Below are 18,260 nucleotides of genomic sequence, written 5' to 3'. Positions count from 1 at the left end.
TACTAACAAAGCAATGCAGTTCTAACGCTTTCCGCCGAGGAAAGGCTGCTCAAGGCTATATGGTGAGAATCTTGCCAATGTTTTTTTGCATGATCATTATCGTATCTTCTCTCACATCTTTAGATATTTTTTGCCTCACTGAGGATGCTTAACTTTCATCAATCTAATATTATCATCGTCGTATAATTAAGCTTTTTCACACTTCTGGGTACGCATATGTGACAGAGGCTTTCGACTTTGACATATTACCTACAATTCCCGTCACTGCACATGCGTATTCGGAAGTGTGACAGAGCGTATACGATTCTCTCATTTTTAAATTGTTTGCCTAAATGTTTGAACCTTCATCAAGTTATCATCCTCTTCGTAAAAGCTCTTTCACACTTCAGAGTGCGCATGTCACAGAAGCCTTCGCCTTTGAAATATTACCCACAATTCCTGTCGCTGCACATGCGCACACGGAAGTGTGATAGATATTTTACGATTCTAACATTTTTACATTGAATTATCATCCTTGGCTCGTATAGGATTTTATACACTTCCGAGTACGCATGTCAGAGAGGCCTTAACCTTTGACATATTACCCACAATTCCTGTCACTGCACATGCGTACTCGGACGTGTGACCGACCATTATGGGATGGATCGGTGTTCAATTATCCTGTAAACTCTTGCAGATACTGAAAGAGCAAGGCATGAAAACCTACCAGCTGTTGGCTGACAGGACGACAGACGACTTTCCAGAGCCGGTGTCAACCTGGTCAACCAGGCAGTCTGGGCAAACCGGCGACAATCTCGCGCTCATTGAAAAATTCAAGTCATTGTAAACTACTAGTATTCAGTTAGACTCAATTTCTGTCACCAATCACGCACGCCACCTAGCGACTATTTCTTGAACTCATTCATTACTGTTCGCATCTAATACAGATTTTAATATTCAAATCACCATTCCTTAAACTAATAACTTTAAAGCTTTACTCCTTACGACGACACAAGCTAAGTAGCTGATACTTATTGAAAGATCTTTAAAATTTGACTCTATCTATAATAGATTTTCTAACGATATAAGAACTTTCTGTCACAAATTCTGCACGCTTTCTAGTGGAGGTGCGATCAGTTTTCAATGTACTGCGAGAAATTTATATTTGGGAAAATAAGGCTGTGTTTATAAGAACCTTATTTTCAACACAAGTATATTGACCTGTTCAAGCTATTTATAAAATAGCCACAAGTGCAAAGATATGGGCAAATATATTCATCATTATATGGCACTTTTATTTATTTCTATTTTTACCTTCTAACTGCACATTTTCATGTAGTTGCATACTAGTATTTGCACAATGTGCAAATTCCAGATCTACTTGAATTTACCTACAAATTTCATGAAGGGACAAGAATATATATACGATATATCATATTCCATATAGTCAGATTGGAATATTAAAGCAATGGCCAGTTGGTGACGATGAGATAATAAAGATGGCAAAATGATAATTATCTTTACTTGATATTGCAAACACCTATCTGTAAATAATTGTAATATTGTGAGCCATAGAAAAAACTGTCGATATAAATGGAAACGATCTTAATGTCCCCTATGTAACCAACTTTGCCCCTGTATATGCATGGAGCGTTTTGCATTCGAAAGGTAACTCACATATAATTGTGTTTTTGTTTGGGAGTAGTTTATTTGCAAATCGCTAGGTGGTGCGCAAATGAATACCAAGCTCGCAAAGCACAATGGGACCATGCATGGTGTCAAACTCATATTTTACATGTTACCACGATGTCATTACGCTGGTCATGGAGCCAAACCGTTCTTTCAATTCCCCAAATATCCTATTACACCACTGTAGCCTAATACAACGGTTGCTACTCTGCACTATTCGTATACTCGCGAACGCATATCAACACCAACTACCAACATCAGATAAAGCAATGCCTCTGTTGACACGGAGGTAACAAGAAAGCTTCTGAAAAAAGCTGGCCGGTGCGTATTTTGGAAAAAGCCTGGATGTTAAACAAAATCACACGAAAAAAAGAGTTTTTAAAAATCGAATTACTGAATTGGTCTTTCTTCTATTAAAAAAACACTACATGACATTAGTCTAACAAAGAAAAAAAATCTTAGCAAGTGGGGTTCGAACCCACGATCTAATTAATAGGTACTGCTCCATAGGTACCGTGCTGTAGTCCGCTCGGGAGTATAGAAGGGCTATTAGAGGGGTTTAGGGCGTATAGAAGGGCTATTAGAGGGGTTTGGTTAAATCGACCGATCCATCCATGGATCCATGCACCCGCTTCTCCTGTCTCAAAGCCGGTGCTGACGCACCGGCAAAAACACTGTTGCAAATTTGCATTCATTTTGTTGAACGATTTTATGGGGGGGAATACAAGTGTCTGAAAATACGCGTAGAAGATGCGATGAGCACTGACAGCACTTGAATGAATCAATTAGCCCCGGTTGTCCCCCTCACGGTTAGTTTCCGCTCACACTGTTATGTAGAGCCATAGCAACTTGCATGTGTCGTGGCTTTTCTGATCAACGTCTTCTCACTCTCATACGCAGAGACATCCAACGGCGCTAGCAAACTGCCTCTTGTCTGTACACTGCTATTTCAACCGTCACCATCAATTCCTGTGGGTGTCGCCACAAACCAGCTGTCAGCCAATCAGAGAATAGGCCTTTCAGTTTTCAAAAGGGGTCTCGCATATATAAGGAGTGGTCATAAATATTTATGAGCAGGGCGGTCAGGAACCGATGGTGACGATTGAGATAGCAGAGTACAGGCAAGAGGCGATTTGTTGGCGCCGTTGGATGTCTCTGCGTAGGAAAAGGCGCCTTCCTCACTTTTTGCTTTTTTTAAGTTTAAATGGCGTATCCGCTTCACAAAGAGTTTGCGTTGTCTTATCATCTTGCTCGGAGCATGTATTTTTTTCTTCTTCTTGCTATTGCTTTCGCGAATTTTCCGTATAAAAGTAACAAAACACTTTTCTCAGCTTCTTGTCTGTCATGCATTGAATGCTGGGAGCTGCCTCGTCACCTCTTTTTCCTGCTGTGCAGTTGTATTGCATTCTGGGTAACATTGACCGTTCTATGCCACCATCACACAGGTTCTGGAGAAAGGCAACATGGCGGCCTACGTTGACGTAGCAGAGCAGACCTGGGACGACTTCCAGAGGAAGCGGTCAGAGGGCATGGCCAAGAAATCTCGTACAAGAAGCCTTTCTCAAAGCCAGTCCGTAGGAAGCGACGTCCCATCTATATAATCTACATCCATTCATCTTATATGGCATATTGGTCTTGGCAAGTTAACAGTGCGCATGTGCATTCGAGGTGCATTGTGGTATAAGGTGAAAAGTCAAAGTTCAGTTTCAGCGCCATATACGTTGACCTTTAATTACGATGTACATGCGCACTTACAACTTTGAAGTGGCTTATTTGCAGTAAAATTGATATCTACAACGTTGAATTGAATGCAGATGAAGGTCCGGGTAATGTTATGCAAAGCCCTAATGGTGTGCTTCAATAAAGAATGGTAACTGGTGTCCCTAAATTCTTAAGCTAGCAGTTATGATCCTAGTTGGTGTGCCATGGATGTCTTATGTATATGGTAGAAGGTGAAATATATTGTGGGACCTGATTAGAAGACTTATCTGTGTACAAATTCCATAATACATTAATGAGGAAGTCAATAGAAGCCCCATCTTTGAAGAGGTGTATCTATTTTCAAGGCAAGCCTTTAGAATTAAAATCTTTCTTGCATCACCTTAATAAAATGTAACTTTGATGATTGTAATAAAAAAAAAACACGAAACCACTATATTGAAATAGTACATGCTGTTGTTAACGTGTTTTTTTTTTTGCTTAGCACTTAGTGTTTGGTTAAGAGTATGGAAATTAAACAAACAACTATTGCCTCAACGATTATGATATTATTATTCGTATTCAGTGTTTTACAATGGAACCAGTTTCTATATCTTTTTGATGGTGGGAGTCAGACAGTAGATATGTGTACAACAAGAAGAAAGTGTTATGACCATGACTTAATGTTCCTATTTACGTGACAACAAGATTGCAAAGTATTACGTGTGTCAATTACATCATTGCATACTTTCGCGTCTGTGTGGATAGTTTGCTAGACGAAGAAAATATCATAATCTGGACTTGTGCTAGAAAGCATCTTTGCGTAATGTCATCAGACGAACGTTTGTAAATTTAATTTAAAGTTGACCTAAAGAAATATGATCTGTCTACTCTATATATCAATTTATCTCTATGATGGAATAGCAAATAAAACTATTAGCATGATGCATAGATATCTGTGGTGTCGTTTTTGGTTACTAGTATACATTTAGGGCCCATTGTAGAGCAACTTTGGGGATACAGTTACCCGACATCCGCAGAACATGGCCCAACCATGTTAGTCTTCTGATGGCAATTTCATTAGACAACCGTCTCGTGTTCGTTTTTCTATGCAGTTCTTCATTACTGATTTTTTCGGTCAGTAGATGTTACATATTCCACACAGTCAGATGTGTAACATTACCATACCTTAAATATACCAAAGTACCTCAGGACACAAAATACTTGAAGACAAATGTATTGTCATGCCGTCAAATGTGGCGTTGAGCGATTAAATTATCCTATGTCGAAGACTACAACTAAAACGCTCACAAAGAAAGCTGTTAGAGTATCCATGTACCGCCACTTCTTTCCGAGCACAAGAGCTATCTATCGACTAAAGACCGAAACATGTACCAACCACGAGATATCAAAGATGAAAATTCCAATGCAGTACCAGAGAAAGCCGCTAGACGTACCAAAATCGAACCATTTCAAGGTCCAAACCTAACAACATTCCGAGTATCAAGACCATCCATCCACTGGCAGGTATTCTCGAGTTATCGTGTTGACAGACGACACATGCATGCACGAAGACTGCCGAAAACATAACTTTCTTGGCGAAGCTTTTCACGCCGCCATCTCTACTAGATATTCGAAAGACAAGTCGACTTTTGGGGCTTCAGGAATTCAGAGATACTAAACCACCTATAAGGTAAATTTGTTAAATAACACACCAAGCGCTCTGCAGGGCACCTAGCACCTGCTGGGCGACCTAACAGCTGCTTACGTTTCGATGCCTAGCAGCTGGACAACCTAACACCTGCTTTACGTTTCGATGCCTAGCAGCTGGACAACCTAACACCTGCTTTACATTTCGATGCCTAGCAGCTGGACAACCTAACACCTGCTTTACGTTTCGATGCCTAGCAGCTGGACAACCTAACACCTGCTTTACGTTTCGATGCCTAGCAGCTGGACAACCTAACACCTGTTTTACGTTTCGATGCCTAGCAGCTGGACAACCTAACACCTGCTTTACGTTTCGATGCCTAGCAGCTGGACAACCTAACATCGGCTTTACGTTTCGATGCCTATCCCACATCTTTTTAAAAGCTCCTGACAAGAGAGATACTTCTTCTTGCTGTGCTGTAAATGCATTTAAGTTCGCGGGGATTCAATTTGGCGGTAGCTGGAAAAAATGACTTTTCGCGGTGGTTTTAAGTTCGCGACAGCACCATGGAAAATGTCTGCAAAAACCGCGAACATTAAACCACCGCGAAAGTTTCTGCATTTACAGTATGTAGCCGAATGAGACTTCGCTGGTTGCGTACGAATAATTATTAAACCCTATGCTATACCGACCTAAGAAACTGTTTATGAAAATATTAGACATAGAGTTTGAACGTTAGCACGAAAAAAAATTTATGTAAGAATTTTAACAGCAATAGTTCTTATTCTAATAATGCATTTTGTTGTTTTATTTTCTAGATCATGCTTCAACACAGCATGGGAACTCAGGAACAATCCGGGGATAAAGTTGTCTACGCATCATAAAAACAAGATCTTCAAAGGTAGCAGAACACAGTTTTCTGCCCACGGGGATTTCTATAGATAAGGGCCACAGGGTGACTGGCTTTGACAACGTGGTAAGAATATACTACCGTGCACTAGAGATATATAAAAAAAACACGAATGTGTTTGATTTGAAGGAATGACTACAAAATATGTTTAAAAAACAAAAACAAATCTATTTGTGTATTGAATTCTCATGTCCTATTTGAAACGCCGCTCTGCGGAGGTTAAATGAGCTGCAGCACGTTCGGCCTAAAGGCGCCCCTTTCACGAACTGGAAAACCTTCACAAACCAAATCATACAATCTCATCGTCATATTCCTACACCAAACAGCATAGTTTACACTTTGAGGCGTCTTACATACGGTTTTCTACCAAGTCTTCAAGAATTCTGGCCGAACTACTTTATGTACTGCGTCATAGACCCCCTGGCGCGAATGGATACTGTGTTCTGCGACCTTAAAAGTTCAGGATTCATCACTTGTTATAAACGTGTCGTCAATATCCATTGGGGTTGCACCGCGGATGAATACGCATATTTCCCATGTGATCTGTCGATTACGTCATTTGAAAAAAGTAATTCCTGCGGTCACAGGTACCACGTGGAACTATTTCACAAACCTCCTTGGTTTCACAAAGATAAATTTGCTGTTTTCCTTTAACTTGTGTCAGAATCCGTTGTACAATATACTGAACAGATACGACCAATAACAAGGTCTTTGAAATAGATTGCTTAGATGCGTGTGAACTGGTGTAGCTATGTTTTAAGAATACGTGTAGCTTTGAGCTTAATTAGTATAGATTTTGTCCTTAAGAATATAGATTTCATCATATTTCACTATCTCATAGTAGATTTTATTTCTAGAACTGAATTCTAAACGTTGATTGTAATATTCAAATAGATTGTAATGTTTCAAAACGCTACATATACTTCATTGTATGGCAATTTGCATTTTTTGGTAACTACAAACATGAAAACCACCAACACTAGTGTTTAAAGACAATCTGATGTTTTGGAAAGAAGCTGTATTCAATATAGATATCTAAAACTGCATGGTAGACTGCACTTAGTCTATTAGATATTATATATGTAAAGTGGAGTACACAAACCCCTTGAATTAAATACAAATAATGTAAAGGAACTTACGTAGCTTTATTGTGTATCGACAATAATTCTATAGAATATGATTATATAAGCGCAATAACTTCAATAAATTCTAGATCTTGTTCATGGATATATGCTTCACTCCATGACACTAATTAAACCATGACCTTAGTTCAAGAAGTGAAACTAGTTCTATAGTAAAAGTTTGGTAGCCACGTCAATTTGTAAATGACGCCAGTCTATCGCACTACTGTCACTTTGTACTGTTACAGCTGTTGGCTATGATACAATATTTGGTCACTTCAATTCTTATTGCTACGTTTGTGGTGTATATTTTAAGTTAAAAATCTTGTAGAGTCTGCAAACGATACATAAAATGTACTTGCAGTGTTCTAACGTTACCTTTTCCTCCGAGATTTAATAGTATAGAATTACTGCAATTATACTGCATGTATTATATCATATTACTGAAGAGATAAAATGCGTCTTACGCTTACACAATACATTGCTTGGTATGGTGACTTTAAAACTTACTACGTTATTTTTAAAAGCAGAAAACAGTATGAAAACAGCAGAAAAAAACTTGCAGCCGTATGCAATGGGTATAGTATAGAACTTAAAGTATCCCAAATATGAATTACTCAAGCAACTTGAAATGGATGTTGTTTCAAAACCGTTTCCAAAATCATAATCCAGTTGCTTGAGTAACTGATTTTTGGCATATCTTATTACCTGGACGTCTAACCATCATCTACGTATCTACAAGTATGATTTGTAAGATCCAATGTTTAATAACATCGATCACTCACCAAACGTTTGAATGGTTACTTGTAATCAGGAACTTAACTGAAAAGTTCATCTGTGTTGCTAGAAGTCATTATCTAGTTTAAAAGAAATTTCTAACACATAAATTGGACTCCCCCAAATTTTGCGACTGAACAGCACCTCACAGCTTTACAACCATCCATTAACAGAGACGGTGGGCGCAACAGACTTCATGCAACCTTTGATTCACTACTTACTGAGTCACGTGTTCTATCTGCATAACGTGACGTCACGACAGCAGTGTATTGTTCACGACACGACAGCAGTGGATATTGTTCATTCCTTGACAAAGACTGATGCTGTTCAGTCGAAAATTTGGGTGAGTCCAATTTTTGTGTTGGATATTACAGTTAAACTATACTACCTAGTTCAGAAATAAGGAACTGTTGTATTTTAGTCACATAAGCACTTTAAGACGGCATCTCGGGTTGGCTCGACACTTGGTCCTTCTGGATGACTCGTGATGATACTTTGAAGTTCCCCGTCTCATTTCTGGCTTCCAGAGTCGGTTCCACTCCACATTTCAGGAGTAACTAGAAAAGATTAGCTGCACGTGAACAGAGGTAATCAAACTCAGCAATATTCAATAGAAATGAAATAGAAAATACATAAAGAGTAACGAAATAGTCTAAGAGTAAATTCTATTCCCATTAGACGGGGTCTAACATACGTAAGGATTGGTCAGAATATGTCACATACATATAGGACTCACACTTTTCGTTCTGATATCACCACAGTCTTGCTTGATTTCACCACAATTTTTCCCTCATTTTCATGAAATAGTGTTACATGTTTTCAATAGTCCCACACTATGTGGATGCATCAACAGAAAATGGGGGCTTCTCATTCGCTGAGGGGGAGTATCCAATGGACTAACAAAAATTAAGCGAAGGTAAAACAGCAACTTGTGGTCTGTAAATAGAATTTTAATCAATCAGTTATCAATCAGGTAATCAACTCCGACACTCTTCAACCAAATGAAGCTCTCCAGACCCCTTGTGAGTCCCATTCTCATGGCACTCACCTACCCAGAAGGGAATGGGTGGACCTGAACAGAGCCAGTTGCGGAGTAGGTAGGACTAGAGACAACCTACTGAAATGGGGACGGGTGAACTCAGCTGAGTGTCGTTGTGGCCACCCTACCCAAACTGTGGGACACATTACAAAGGACTGTGTATTAGGCCCCACCACCTCCAACCAGGACCTGCCAGAAGCCAACGAGAAGGTCGTGGCCTGGCTGCAGTACTGGCACGGAACGATATGATGATGAATCAATCAGTGACTAAGTGCCTCAAAATTTTCGATGGCTATCAGTCTATCTTATTCACGGAGTGGCCTAGTTCTCGCGAGATTTTATACAAGCTGACATTTAATACAAGTGGCCGGCGGCTCCCAGTATACACCTTTCTCACGCGGCGGCCATCATAGATTGAAGACGAGATCAATGAGGCAAACAAACAAAAGTTATTTGTAAAATCAGCTCCCATTTAGTTTTTCCCCAGACCACACAAATTTTCACAATATAAGATCAAATAATAAATATTATAACCAGTTTTATGCAGCGAAATATGTAGCAATTTAGACTCGCGCACTGATCCCATATTCTCTTAATCCCTTAAGATATGCAAAATAAAAACATAATAATGCAAATATTTGACGGACATGCAGCCATTCTCTTACTGGTCAATTTTCTAATTTCCATGCTATCATTGGTTGAACTACTAATTATGATGGACAGTCTTTTGTTTGCCTCATTGAACTCGTTTTAGATCTATCATGGCCGCCGCGTGAGAAAGGTGTATAGAAGGATGTAGACATATCTCACCTGCTCACAGAACTCCCTGAGCGCGCCCTGACCTCCCCTGTAGATGGACACCACGTGCGAGTGTTTCTGGACCTCCGTGTCAGCGTCAGACGGACAACCGGACATCCCCGACTTCTTGATACAGGAAATATCGTCGATGACACAGCCTGTGGAGTCGAAAGTATTAACGACATTTTATGCAAATTAAGGGGCTGATTTGCATAATTTATTATGCAAATGTAGACATCCGCTGACCTTTCAAAACCCTATTTCATCATTTTGAGTTGTTATCGGTTGGATTATTTTGATTTTCTGCATGACGTTTAACTTCTTTATTCAATAGTTACTACTTAATAGTATATCAATATCAACGTTTATGATCTAAGTTATATCAATGCTAGAAGATGTTTCTTTCGAAACCTCATTTGTTATGATTTGATACAGGGACCCCTTAGAATAGCTTATTGTAGTTTAATTTATCAGCCTGAAGAATTCTAAGTGAATTGATTAATCAGTGACTAATTTTATGTATAAGTAAGACAAGTAAATTCAATTTTCCTTACGCCCCCTTTACAAATCAAGAATTTAGCTCGGCCGAGTTGTCAGCGAGCTCTAAATTACGAGGAGGTATGACCCTGATGCCGACGAAGAAACTCTGCCATTTGTTTGTAGGCATCAGGGTCATGCCTCCTCGTAATTTAGAGCTAGCTGACAACTCGGCCGAGCTAAGTTCCTGATTTGTAAAGGGGGCTTAAAGACGATTCAAAGTTCGATATAAGACACCAAAAAAATCGTGTATAGCTATAGTTTCATCAGGTTGGCAAGTCACTGAATAGTACATTTTTTAGAGAACCAAGTGCTTCATTCAACCGGCGGTTTGGTAACCGTCTGTCACATTCCTCTTGGCAAGATTTGACACATCAACTAACTACATATGTATATTATACAGTTTTACGTTTGGGTCTGCATCTGTAAATAGCGACACCTATGCTACAATACAGTTTAAACCAGTCAGGAGGTAGGTGACAGACCGTCACCGTAAATTCGGTGAATAAAACGCTTGGTTGTGTGTGAACAATCTTGTTAATGCAAAACGCAGAATATTACCCATATATCCGATGTTTTCCCATTCGATGCCGAGCTCCTGACGCCAGCTGTCAATCACTTCTATCTTGTCCTGTAACCATGGAAAATGTCAGTTTTAAATCATCATCTAACAGGTATAAAATTTCATAATACTTAAGTTCCTCAAGGAACTTGATACATACTTGTGGCTGGTCTGACAACATCCGATACAGAAAGATACTGGATTATTTGCCATCTGAACGTTAGACTGCTTGCAAAATTTGTCTAATTACATCATGTATTACATGTACTTGCTTGAGAATTTTTGTGTTTTTTTTTCTTATTCTTAGGATTTCTAACCTTATTGAAGGTAAAATATTTATAAATTGCTATTTGTACAAGAAGAAAATTTCGTTCAAGTAGACGCTTACCTCACAGTTTTCTTCTAGCTTCAGGGAAAGTTTCTTGGCCAACTCCTTCTGCACTTGACTTTCACCCTGAGCGACCACACGAAACTGATGCAAAAAAACAATGGCCAATGTGATGCTCGTTGTCATCAAACAAAACATTAAAGAACCCACCACATTTGTTTATTACACTACTACTTGCCACACCTATAACTTTGACCCGTTTTAAAAAGCTATCTCTAAATAAGGATGCCGCTACTTTCCAAGGCTACAACGGGTTCCACTGTACGATGCTTCTATGGAAAACGATTTTTTAAAGACATAATTGATACGTTGATAAAATCAACACTTGAAGGCATGACTTTTCTTGTATCTTTTCTGAGGTGGTATCAGATATATAGTGGTCCACCTGTTTATAGGTGATTTTGTACATGATATTAATACTAGCCTCCATAGCAGGCTCTCTATGGCCTTTTTTTGGCACTTTTGCTGGGCATTTCTTTTTATACTGGGTGCCGCTTTGTTCCGCCGGCCAAAAATGGCCGGCTGTCAGAAAAGGCCAGCAATCAGCGACCCATTACAAAAAGAAATGGCCAGCAAAAGTGCCAAAAAAGGCCATAGAGAGCCTGCTATGGAGGCTATTAATACATAGTCTGGACCATTTTCTTCTCTATTAATCAATGTAACACTATAGTTCACCTTCATCCGTTGTATCTAAAAACAAGGCATATTTTGATAGTGCCATATTTTAAAAATATTGCAATTTTTAAAAATACCATTCTTCAACTTACTAACATCCCTAAATTCTTTGTTGTCAACTACAACGGATATAATGAAGAACTGGCGTTACACCCACTGTCGCTACATCTATTGCATCTGTTTTGACTTTATTTACAAAATGTTATGTGAAAACAAACAAAAACTGACCTCTATTCCGTTCCTCTGTAACATCTGGATACCAGCGATGTCCGTGGCCTTGAATGACCTGTATTCCTCCCCTGTGGAGGAGACTTGAACTTTACCGTCGAGGAGCGTCCCGTCAATGTTCACAACCACCAGCTTCATTTTCTGTAAACGAGTGACAAAGAAAATAAACCTATCACTCAGATTTTGTTTTCTATGCAACTTTAGATTTGATGTCGAAATATAAAATACCTTTATGATGCATTTTAACACATTGTTGGATGTTTAGCGTAGAGTGGAATACTTTTAGTTTCAAATTTTCCATGTTATTCTATGCCTTTCCTAAACCGAGATTTAAAAATGTCTCAGTTCTGAGGCAAGTCTCTCCTTTTCTCTTTCTCCCTCGCTCCGGTCCACTTTGCGCTGTAACCCTTTGCGTTGTAACCCCTGGCGTTGTAACCCTTTGCGTTGTAACCCTTGCGTTGTTCCTGTGTTCCGTTACAAAAGTACTTCCCATTCGTTGGTGACGGTCACGTTTGGTCATTAGATCGTTGAAGAAGGACATCAAATCTTCTCAGATATATCAAATCTTCTTATATCATGTAAATAAGGCCCTGATTTGCATGATACATCTGGTAATAGTCAACCTATCTTTAAGTTAACATCCAAATGTCATAAAAATGAAATTCCCATTACTTACCAGTACTGAATTATAGTAGTTTCTTATATTTTTCTTTATTTTCTTTATTCAAATTAGGTTTGAATTTGCATAATCAATGTTTAAAACCGCACCTTAGGCGCGCGCCCATGGTACCCGAACCGGAGAAGCCGCTGCTCTGCCAGCTGCCAGTCCTGGTCCGTGTCTATGTCAATGCTGTACTCTGAATCCATCACAAGGCACCCCATCCGGCCTCCCTACAGTAAAACAGACAACATACATCGTCAAGGATATTAGGCCATGATGATTTCATTTTAGGGATGATATTCGAGCAAGATAATTTTTCCTCCGTTTCCTCCTAAAAGTTTTCAACCATACTGTAAATCGTGCAAAGGTGCTACAAAAGGAGTAAATATATTTTGTAAATAAGAAAGAAATATCGGATAATTGTAATGCCTTCAAATGCCAAAATCAATTTCTAAGGAATAGTATTACGTAAAATAAGAAAAATGAATGTCTTTCAAAGTTCCGTTTGGTCTGTAAATCAGTAATTTCCAGATGGGCGGCCATCTTGGATTTCCCAAGGTCGTCATGCATCACATTGAGGCTGAATAGGAGAGTCCCTAGCCATCTAGCCACTTTAACTCGCAATACCCCGGATGACCCCGGAAAATCCAAGATGGCCGCCGCATCTGGAAATGACTCTATTTTCCATTGGCTATGAATTTGGAATAAAGTTATCATTATTTGCATATTGAAATTTACTTACCTGTAGGACCCCCTGTTGTTCCACGTCCCGTGTGAACATATAGAAGGCGCCGTTCTCTATCAGCTCTCCCGGCCACTCCTGACGCCTCGGCCGGTCGTACACGTCAAAGTTCAGGGGGTAAGCCTGCATTCCTGGAAGAAAAAAGGAAAAAATAACCCCTTCATGAGTTAAACTTTCTGTCTGTCTGTTGCAAGAATGTTTAGACAAGTGAGAATTTGTGAACAAGTCCTGCCTGTCTGCGTGCCTGTGAACAAGTGAAGGAACTTAATATGAATATGAGTACTACCAAAATAAACTTATTAGCCATGCGTCCATAAATCCAGGGAGGAAGGTAACGGACGCTCAAGCAACAGGATAAGCTTTACAAACATCATTTTTTGCATCTTGAACTCTGACCTGGACCAGCATGCATGGCGACTGCACATGCGCACTAGGAACTAACTGTACTATGACTGATGGTTCAGGTAAGAAATTTTAAAATTTGCTCGGATGACGAAGTTATTACGAAAAAATAAGTCTCAATTTTCCTTTATAGGTTTGGCTCCATATTTGTTGGCCTTCACTAAATATGACCACAGAAACACCATATTGATACCGTATATGTTCCTTAATTACTCACCGTATCTGGGTGTTGACCAGCGGAGCTGATGGCGCCTGTACACCGAGAAGACGGAGTCTTTCCCGTCCTGCAGCATCATTCGCACCCCCTCCTGTATGTGGAACGGGTGCACGCAGGGACAGGTGGCCTGTATACAAGATGCAAGATATTAACATTTGATAAATACGGCAATACATCTTAGACCATAGTTAAAAAAGACCCTCTGTTCATCAATGACTCAGATACCAAGCAATGGGATTCGAAGTGACTTAAGCAAAAACATTTATTAAGTATATTGCAAACGATCAGACGATTTAGACAGCATCGGCTATTTTTCGTCAGCTGGGGAAGGAGGAAAGCCTATTCACGTTGAGATCTTATCAACATCTACCAAAATATTAAGTATCAAGACAATTCTTTAAGGCATTCTCGAGTTAATTTGTCACAGACAAACACAGAAGAAAAACCCAAACACACACTCTTGCACTGGCAAACACACACACACACACACACACACATACGGGCACGAGCACTCGTCCCAAAAAGACACATGCACAGGTACAAAATACCCCCTTAGCCCCTACAAGCCTACTGCTATATCTACTTACACGCACACACATATACACGCACACACGTCCACAGAGAGAGAGAGAGACACACCAGCTGCGCTAATCACTTGGTTTTAACCCTCTGCCCCTGTCAAGAGCAAACTCCACATTCTGTTTATTTATAAAAACATTTTACAGAGATTTAAATGCTGATACCTGAATGTGAACAATGATATCCACATCCATGTGGTTCCTGACGAACTCGTCGATGGCGGTCCATGAGTTGCACTTGTCGTGAGACACCTGTGACGAGCGCCTGTGCACCTGCGCACCGCACCTGCTCGCTACAGCTGCGATGTCGTCATGGTCCGTGGACACCCAGACACTGGATACATAGAATAAGCTCTTTCACACTTCCGGCTACGCATGTGCAGCGACATGAATTGTGGGTAATATGTCAAGGTGAAGGCCCCTCGTAAACAGTGATTTGCATAACAATGCCAGTCGTGCTTTGTTTATGCATTTACCTTGGCAAAACAGTTATCTTCAACTGAGATAAAACATGGCGCAAATCTTTTATTAACTTTAGGCCACGTTGATTTGATTATATGGATGACATCCTCCGGGAACTCCAAAACTGATGCGAGCGAGCGAATAAAAAAAAAGTTTGGCCAAAAAAAAAGTTGCCTTCAGTATGAAATCAAAGTGGCCAGGAAGGTTGAACATAGGACTAAACACACATAGTATGGTATACCAACAGTTAGGTGTAGGGACCAGTACATCATACGGGTGCAAAACATTTTTTTTCTTCTTGGACCAATCCGAAAAAAACAGACCTGAAAAAATAAGAGGAACAGGTTTCGCCAATTACAAAATGGACACACTATGTCGGCAGCCATTTGGGGTCTAACCAGGGGGCCAAGAAGACAACAAGAGCAAAGTCAAGTAGAGTTTATAGTCAATTGCACCAAGTTTCAACAGTCAAAGGTACAGAGACAGTTAGCCTTTATTACATGGAGATGGGATTTTAAAATGCAGTGGGAGTCCAATAATCCACCAAACAGATTCATTTGTAGCAAAATTGACCAATTACCATTGTTTTGAGTATTGCCAGTTCTCAAGTTTCGACAGACAATCAGGTCCAGGTTCATGTTCGGACCTGGAAATGATCCTCTGGACCTGAATTTCTGTACTGGTACCTCCCCCAACCAACAATAGATTTTTTTTTTCTTTCTGTCCTTTCACATCTTATTCTTTGACTATAGATTCATTTTGGTATTCTATGGCATTAGTTGTCTGTTTTCTGATACTTTTTGTTTCAATCCACGGAATATTTGTGCTCATTTTACAGCTGCTTTGCATAATTTATTGTGTGGTCGAAAACTTTTTTTTTTTTTGGAAATGGCCGAAAATTGGTGCGGGCGTGGATGTCATCCATATAATCAAATCAACATGGCCTTAGTGCATTGCGGCTTCATTGCATTTACAGCTCGAAATGGCAGACCCTACATGTAAGCGGTCTCTGGCAGGACACACTGGAACTGCAGTGTGCAAAACAGGGTGACAAAGGCACATGCAAGGCATGGAGAGAGATGCAGAGATAGACAAACAGACAGAGGCATATAGAAACAGACAAAACAGATTATGTTTCATACCTGTCCATGATGTCAGAGTCCAGAGATGCCCTGATCCCCCATCCAATGAGCTCCAGGTCACCCAACATCTTGATGTTCTTCATGGGTATCCCCTTACTGCCCCCTCTGGCCAACATCAGTACTGCAATGTGTGGCTCCTAAACATAAGAAAAATCAAATACTTAGTTAGGCCTCAACAAATTTATTTGCTGCTTCTCGGATTTTTCAGAATAAAATTGGACCGACAAGTAAAAAGTTTTTCTAGAGGTCTTGAGTGAAGATATATGGCTTAAAAACAGCCTGAGGGGTTTAATAGCACGTTTTATACAACGAAAACCTTCCTTTGATTCTGTACTAAATGTTCTGAATAAAAGGCATTGTTTATAGACTGAAACTATTTGTATGTGGCTCTGAACCGTGATACTTACAGGTTTGTAATAGCAAAACCTATATCATTTTTCTCGGGACTTAATCTTTTTGGGAATAAATATATTAAAAAATGGACAGGCGAATCCGAGAAGCAATAAATGAATTTGGTGTGGCCTTAAAGTAAGTAGCGCTTTTAAAAGTGTTTGGCACATCTGCTGGGTGTTTGGCCCAGACCTCAGATGTCCTGGGTTCAAGTCCTGGCATGCTATTGACCATGTACATGTGTCCTTGGGAGAATCTCTTTTTACGACTCTCCTTACTTAACCTAGTTAAAATGGGAACCTCACTTCGGTTGGGGAGGGTAAAAGGCGGAGGGATATGGGCCCTTGACACAAGGAGTGAAAAACCCACCACCCCTACGGCCTCAAAAAAGCTATGGGACTACCTTTAGTTTTACCTTATAGATACAGATAGAGCGATGAAGGCTGCAGTACTGTTGCGTTTCCAATTACGTTCCTAAAACATATAGAAATACGTCCTCTTTTTGGCCATAAGGCCACAGCAAGTAAATTTTATGGATGACATCCGCGCGCTCATTAATTTTCGCCTGATTTCCGGGAAAAAAACAAGATTTTTTTTCTTCTTCAGGGAAGGCCGGATAGACGAAAATTGGTAAAGGTTGTGTTGTAACCAAATTATTGAATGTAGAATTGACACTAGAGACTCTGTAGCATTGACTGTAGTTGCAGAAGTGAAACTTGATAGATAGTTGTAAGAGTGGCACAGTTATGGAAGCTATGAGTATAGTTGCCAACATGGTTAATGATACCAGTCTACCACACTAGTGTCACTTTAACTACACTGGTGCACTTCAAGTCTTGTTACAACGTCTATTTTGAAAATTTGCCATCTTGTTTTTTTACCCATCTTGTTTTTTTTTTCGCCCTATCTCATTATTTTTGCAGTCTGCAGAGGATGTCATCCATAAAATTTACTTGCTTTGGCCATAATTATATAAAAAAGCAGTTTAACAAGATAAGAGTTGGGCCTAAACTGGAGACTGTGTTTGAAGGAACAGGTATATATTTCCTGTTATGAGAACTTTATTGCACGGCATTTGTACATTGTACAATGTATGGCAACAACTATTACACAAAGTACAAAATAGGTGTGTAAAATAAGACTTAACATCCTAACAAAAGTCTTTGATATAGTATAACAATCGAGTTGGGCAAACATGAGTTTCATTATTCTTTCTAATATCAAGGCAGTCTTTGATATATTGGCCTATCTTTGCATTATGAGAGTTGTGGCATCTAAAGATAATATACAAATCTGTCTGTAGCATCGAGTTGTGTACCGATATCTCGGTGGGGTGGGCGGGGCTTTGCTTGGGTCGGTGGGATAACCTGAATTACTGCATTATTCCTGGCGCTAATTACAATATACCCTCAAAGCGATATGGGGAAAAAGTAGGTCATTCGAAGCAGCCACAGTCGTTTCTTGTCAAGCCTTTGCTATTGTTTCAAATAGTAGTTAACTGTATTTAAAAAAAGAACACCCACACAGTATTTGGTACAAGCAAACAATTGCACCCGAACGTATAATCTCCAAGCAGATCTTGCTGTGGCAAATGGGAAAGAGTTTAGTCGGCAG

At 39.7% G+C, this 18,260-nt stretch overlaps 2 protein-coding genes across 4 annotated transcripts in view; one reads left to right on the top strand and one right to left on the bottom strand.

The window, feature by feature from the left end:
- LOC118406623 (N-acylneuraminate cytidylyltransferase-like) overlaps positions 1 to 7,061 on the top strand; it is a 21,344-nt gene extending 14,283 nt beyond the window's left edge. The window contains exon 12 of one of the 3 annotated variants that reach the window (XM_035806793.1): positions 5,836 to 7,061. In XM_035806793.1, the coding sequence (XP_035662686.1) occupies positions 5,836 to 5,901 (66 nt within the window). In that variant the 3' untranslated portion in view covers positions 5,902 to 7,061. Of the gene's footprint in view, positions 1 to 676; positions 1,503 to 3,113; positions 4,320 to 5,835 lie in introns of those variants that run through there. The other 2 variants (XM_035806789.1, XM_035806792.1) reach the window with 2 other exon arrangements.
- Positions 7,062 to 7,424: 363 nt separating this feature from the next.
- Positions 7,425 to 18,260, bottom strand: part of LOC118407224 (N-acylneuraminate cytidylyltransferase-like) — a 13,174-nt gene continuing 2,338 nt past the window's right edge. The window contains exons 3-12 of the mRNA XM_035807668.1: positions 16,257 to 16,393; positions 14,818 to 14,986; positions 14,075 to 14,201; positions 13,456 to 13,586; positions 12,821 to 12,943; positions 12,053 to 12,193; positions 11,150 to 11,233; positions 10,761 to 10,830; positions 9,675 to 9,820; positions 7,425 to 8,382 (exon numbers count right to left, since the gene is read on the bottom strand). Of these exons, the coding sequence (XP_035663561.1) occupies positions 8,260 to 8,382; positions 9,675 to 9,820; positions 10,761 to 10,830; positions 11,150 to 11,233; positions 12,053 to 12,193; positions 12,821 to 12,943; positions 13,456 to 13,586; positions 14,075 to 14,201; positions 14,818 to 14,986; positions 16,257 to 16,393 (1,251 nt within the window). The 3' untranslated portion in view covers positions 7,425 to 8,259. The remainder of the gene's footprint in view (positions 8,383 to 9,674; positions 9,821 to 10,760; positions 10,831 to 11,149; positions 11,234 to 12,052; positions 12,194 to 12,820; positions 12,944 to 13,455; positions 13,587 to 14,074; positions 14,202 to 14,817; positions 14,987 to 16,256; positions 16,394 to 18,260) is intronic.

Source organism: Branchiostoma floridae, chromosome 19, assembly GCF_000003815.2.
Source record: "Branchiostoma floridae strain S238N-H82 chromosome 19, Bfl_VNyyK, whole genome shotgun sequence".
NCBI lineage: Eukaryota > Metazoa > Chordata > Leptocardii > Amphioxiformes > Branchiostomatidae > Branchiostoma > Branchiostoma floridae.
The sequence above is the reverse complement of the archived record's forward strand: the minus strand, read 5'-3'. Positions and strand labels throughout refer to the sequence as shown.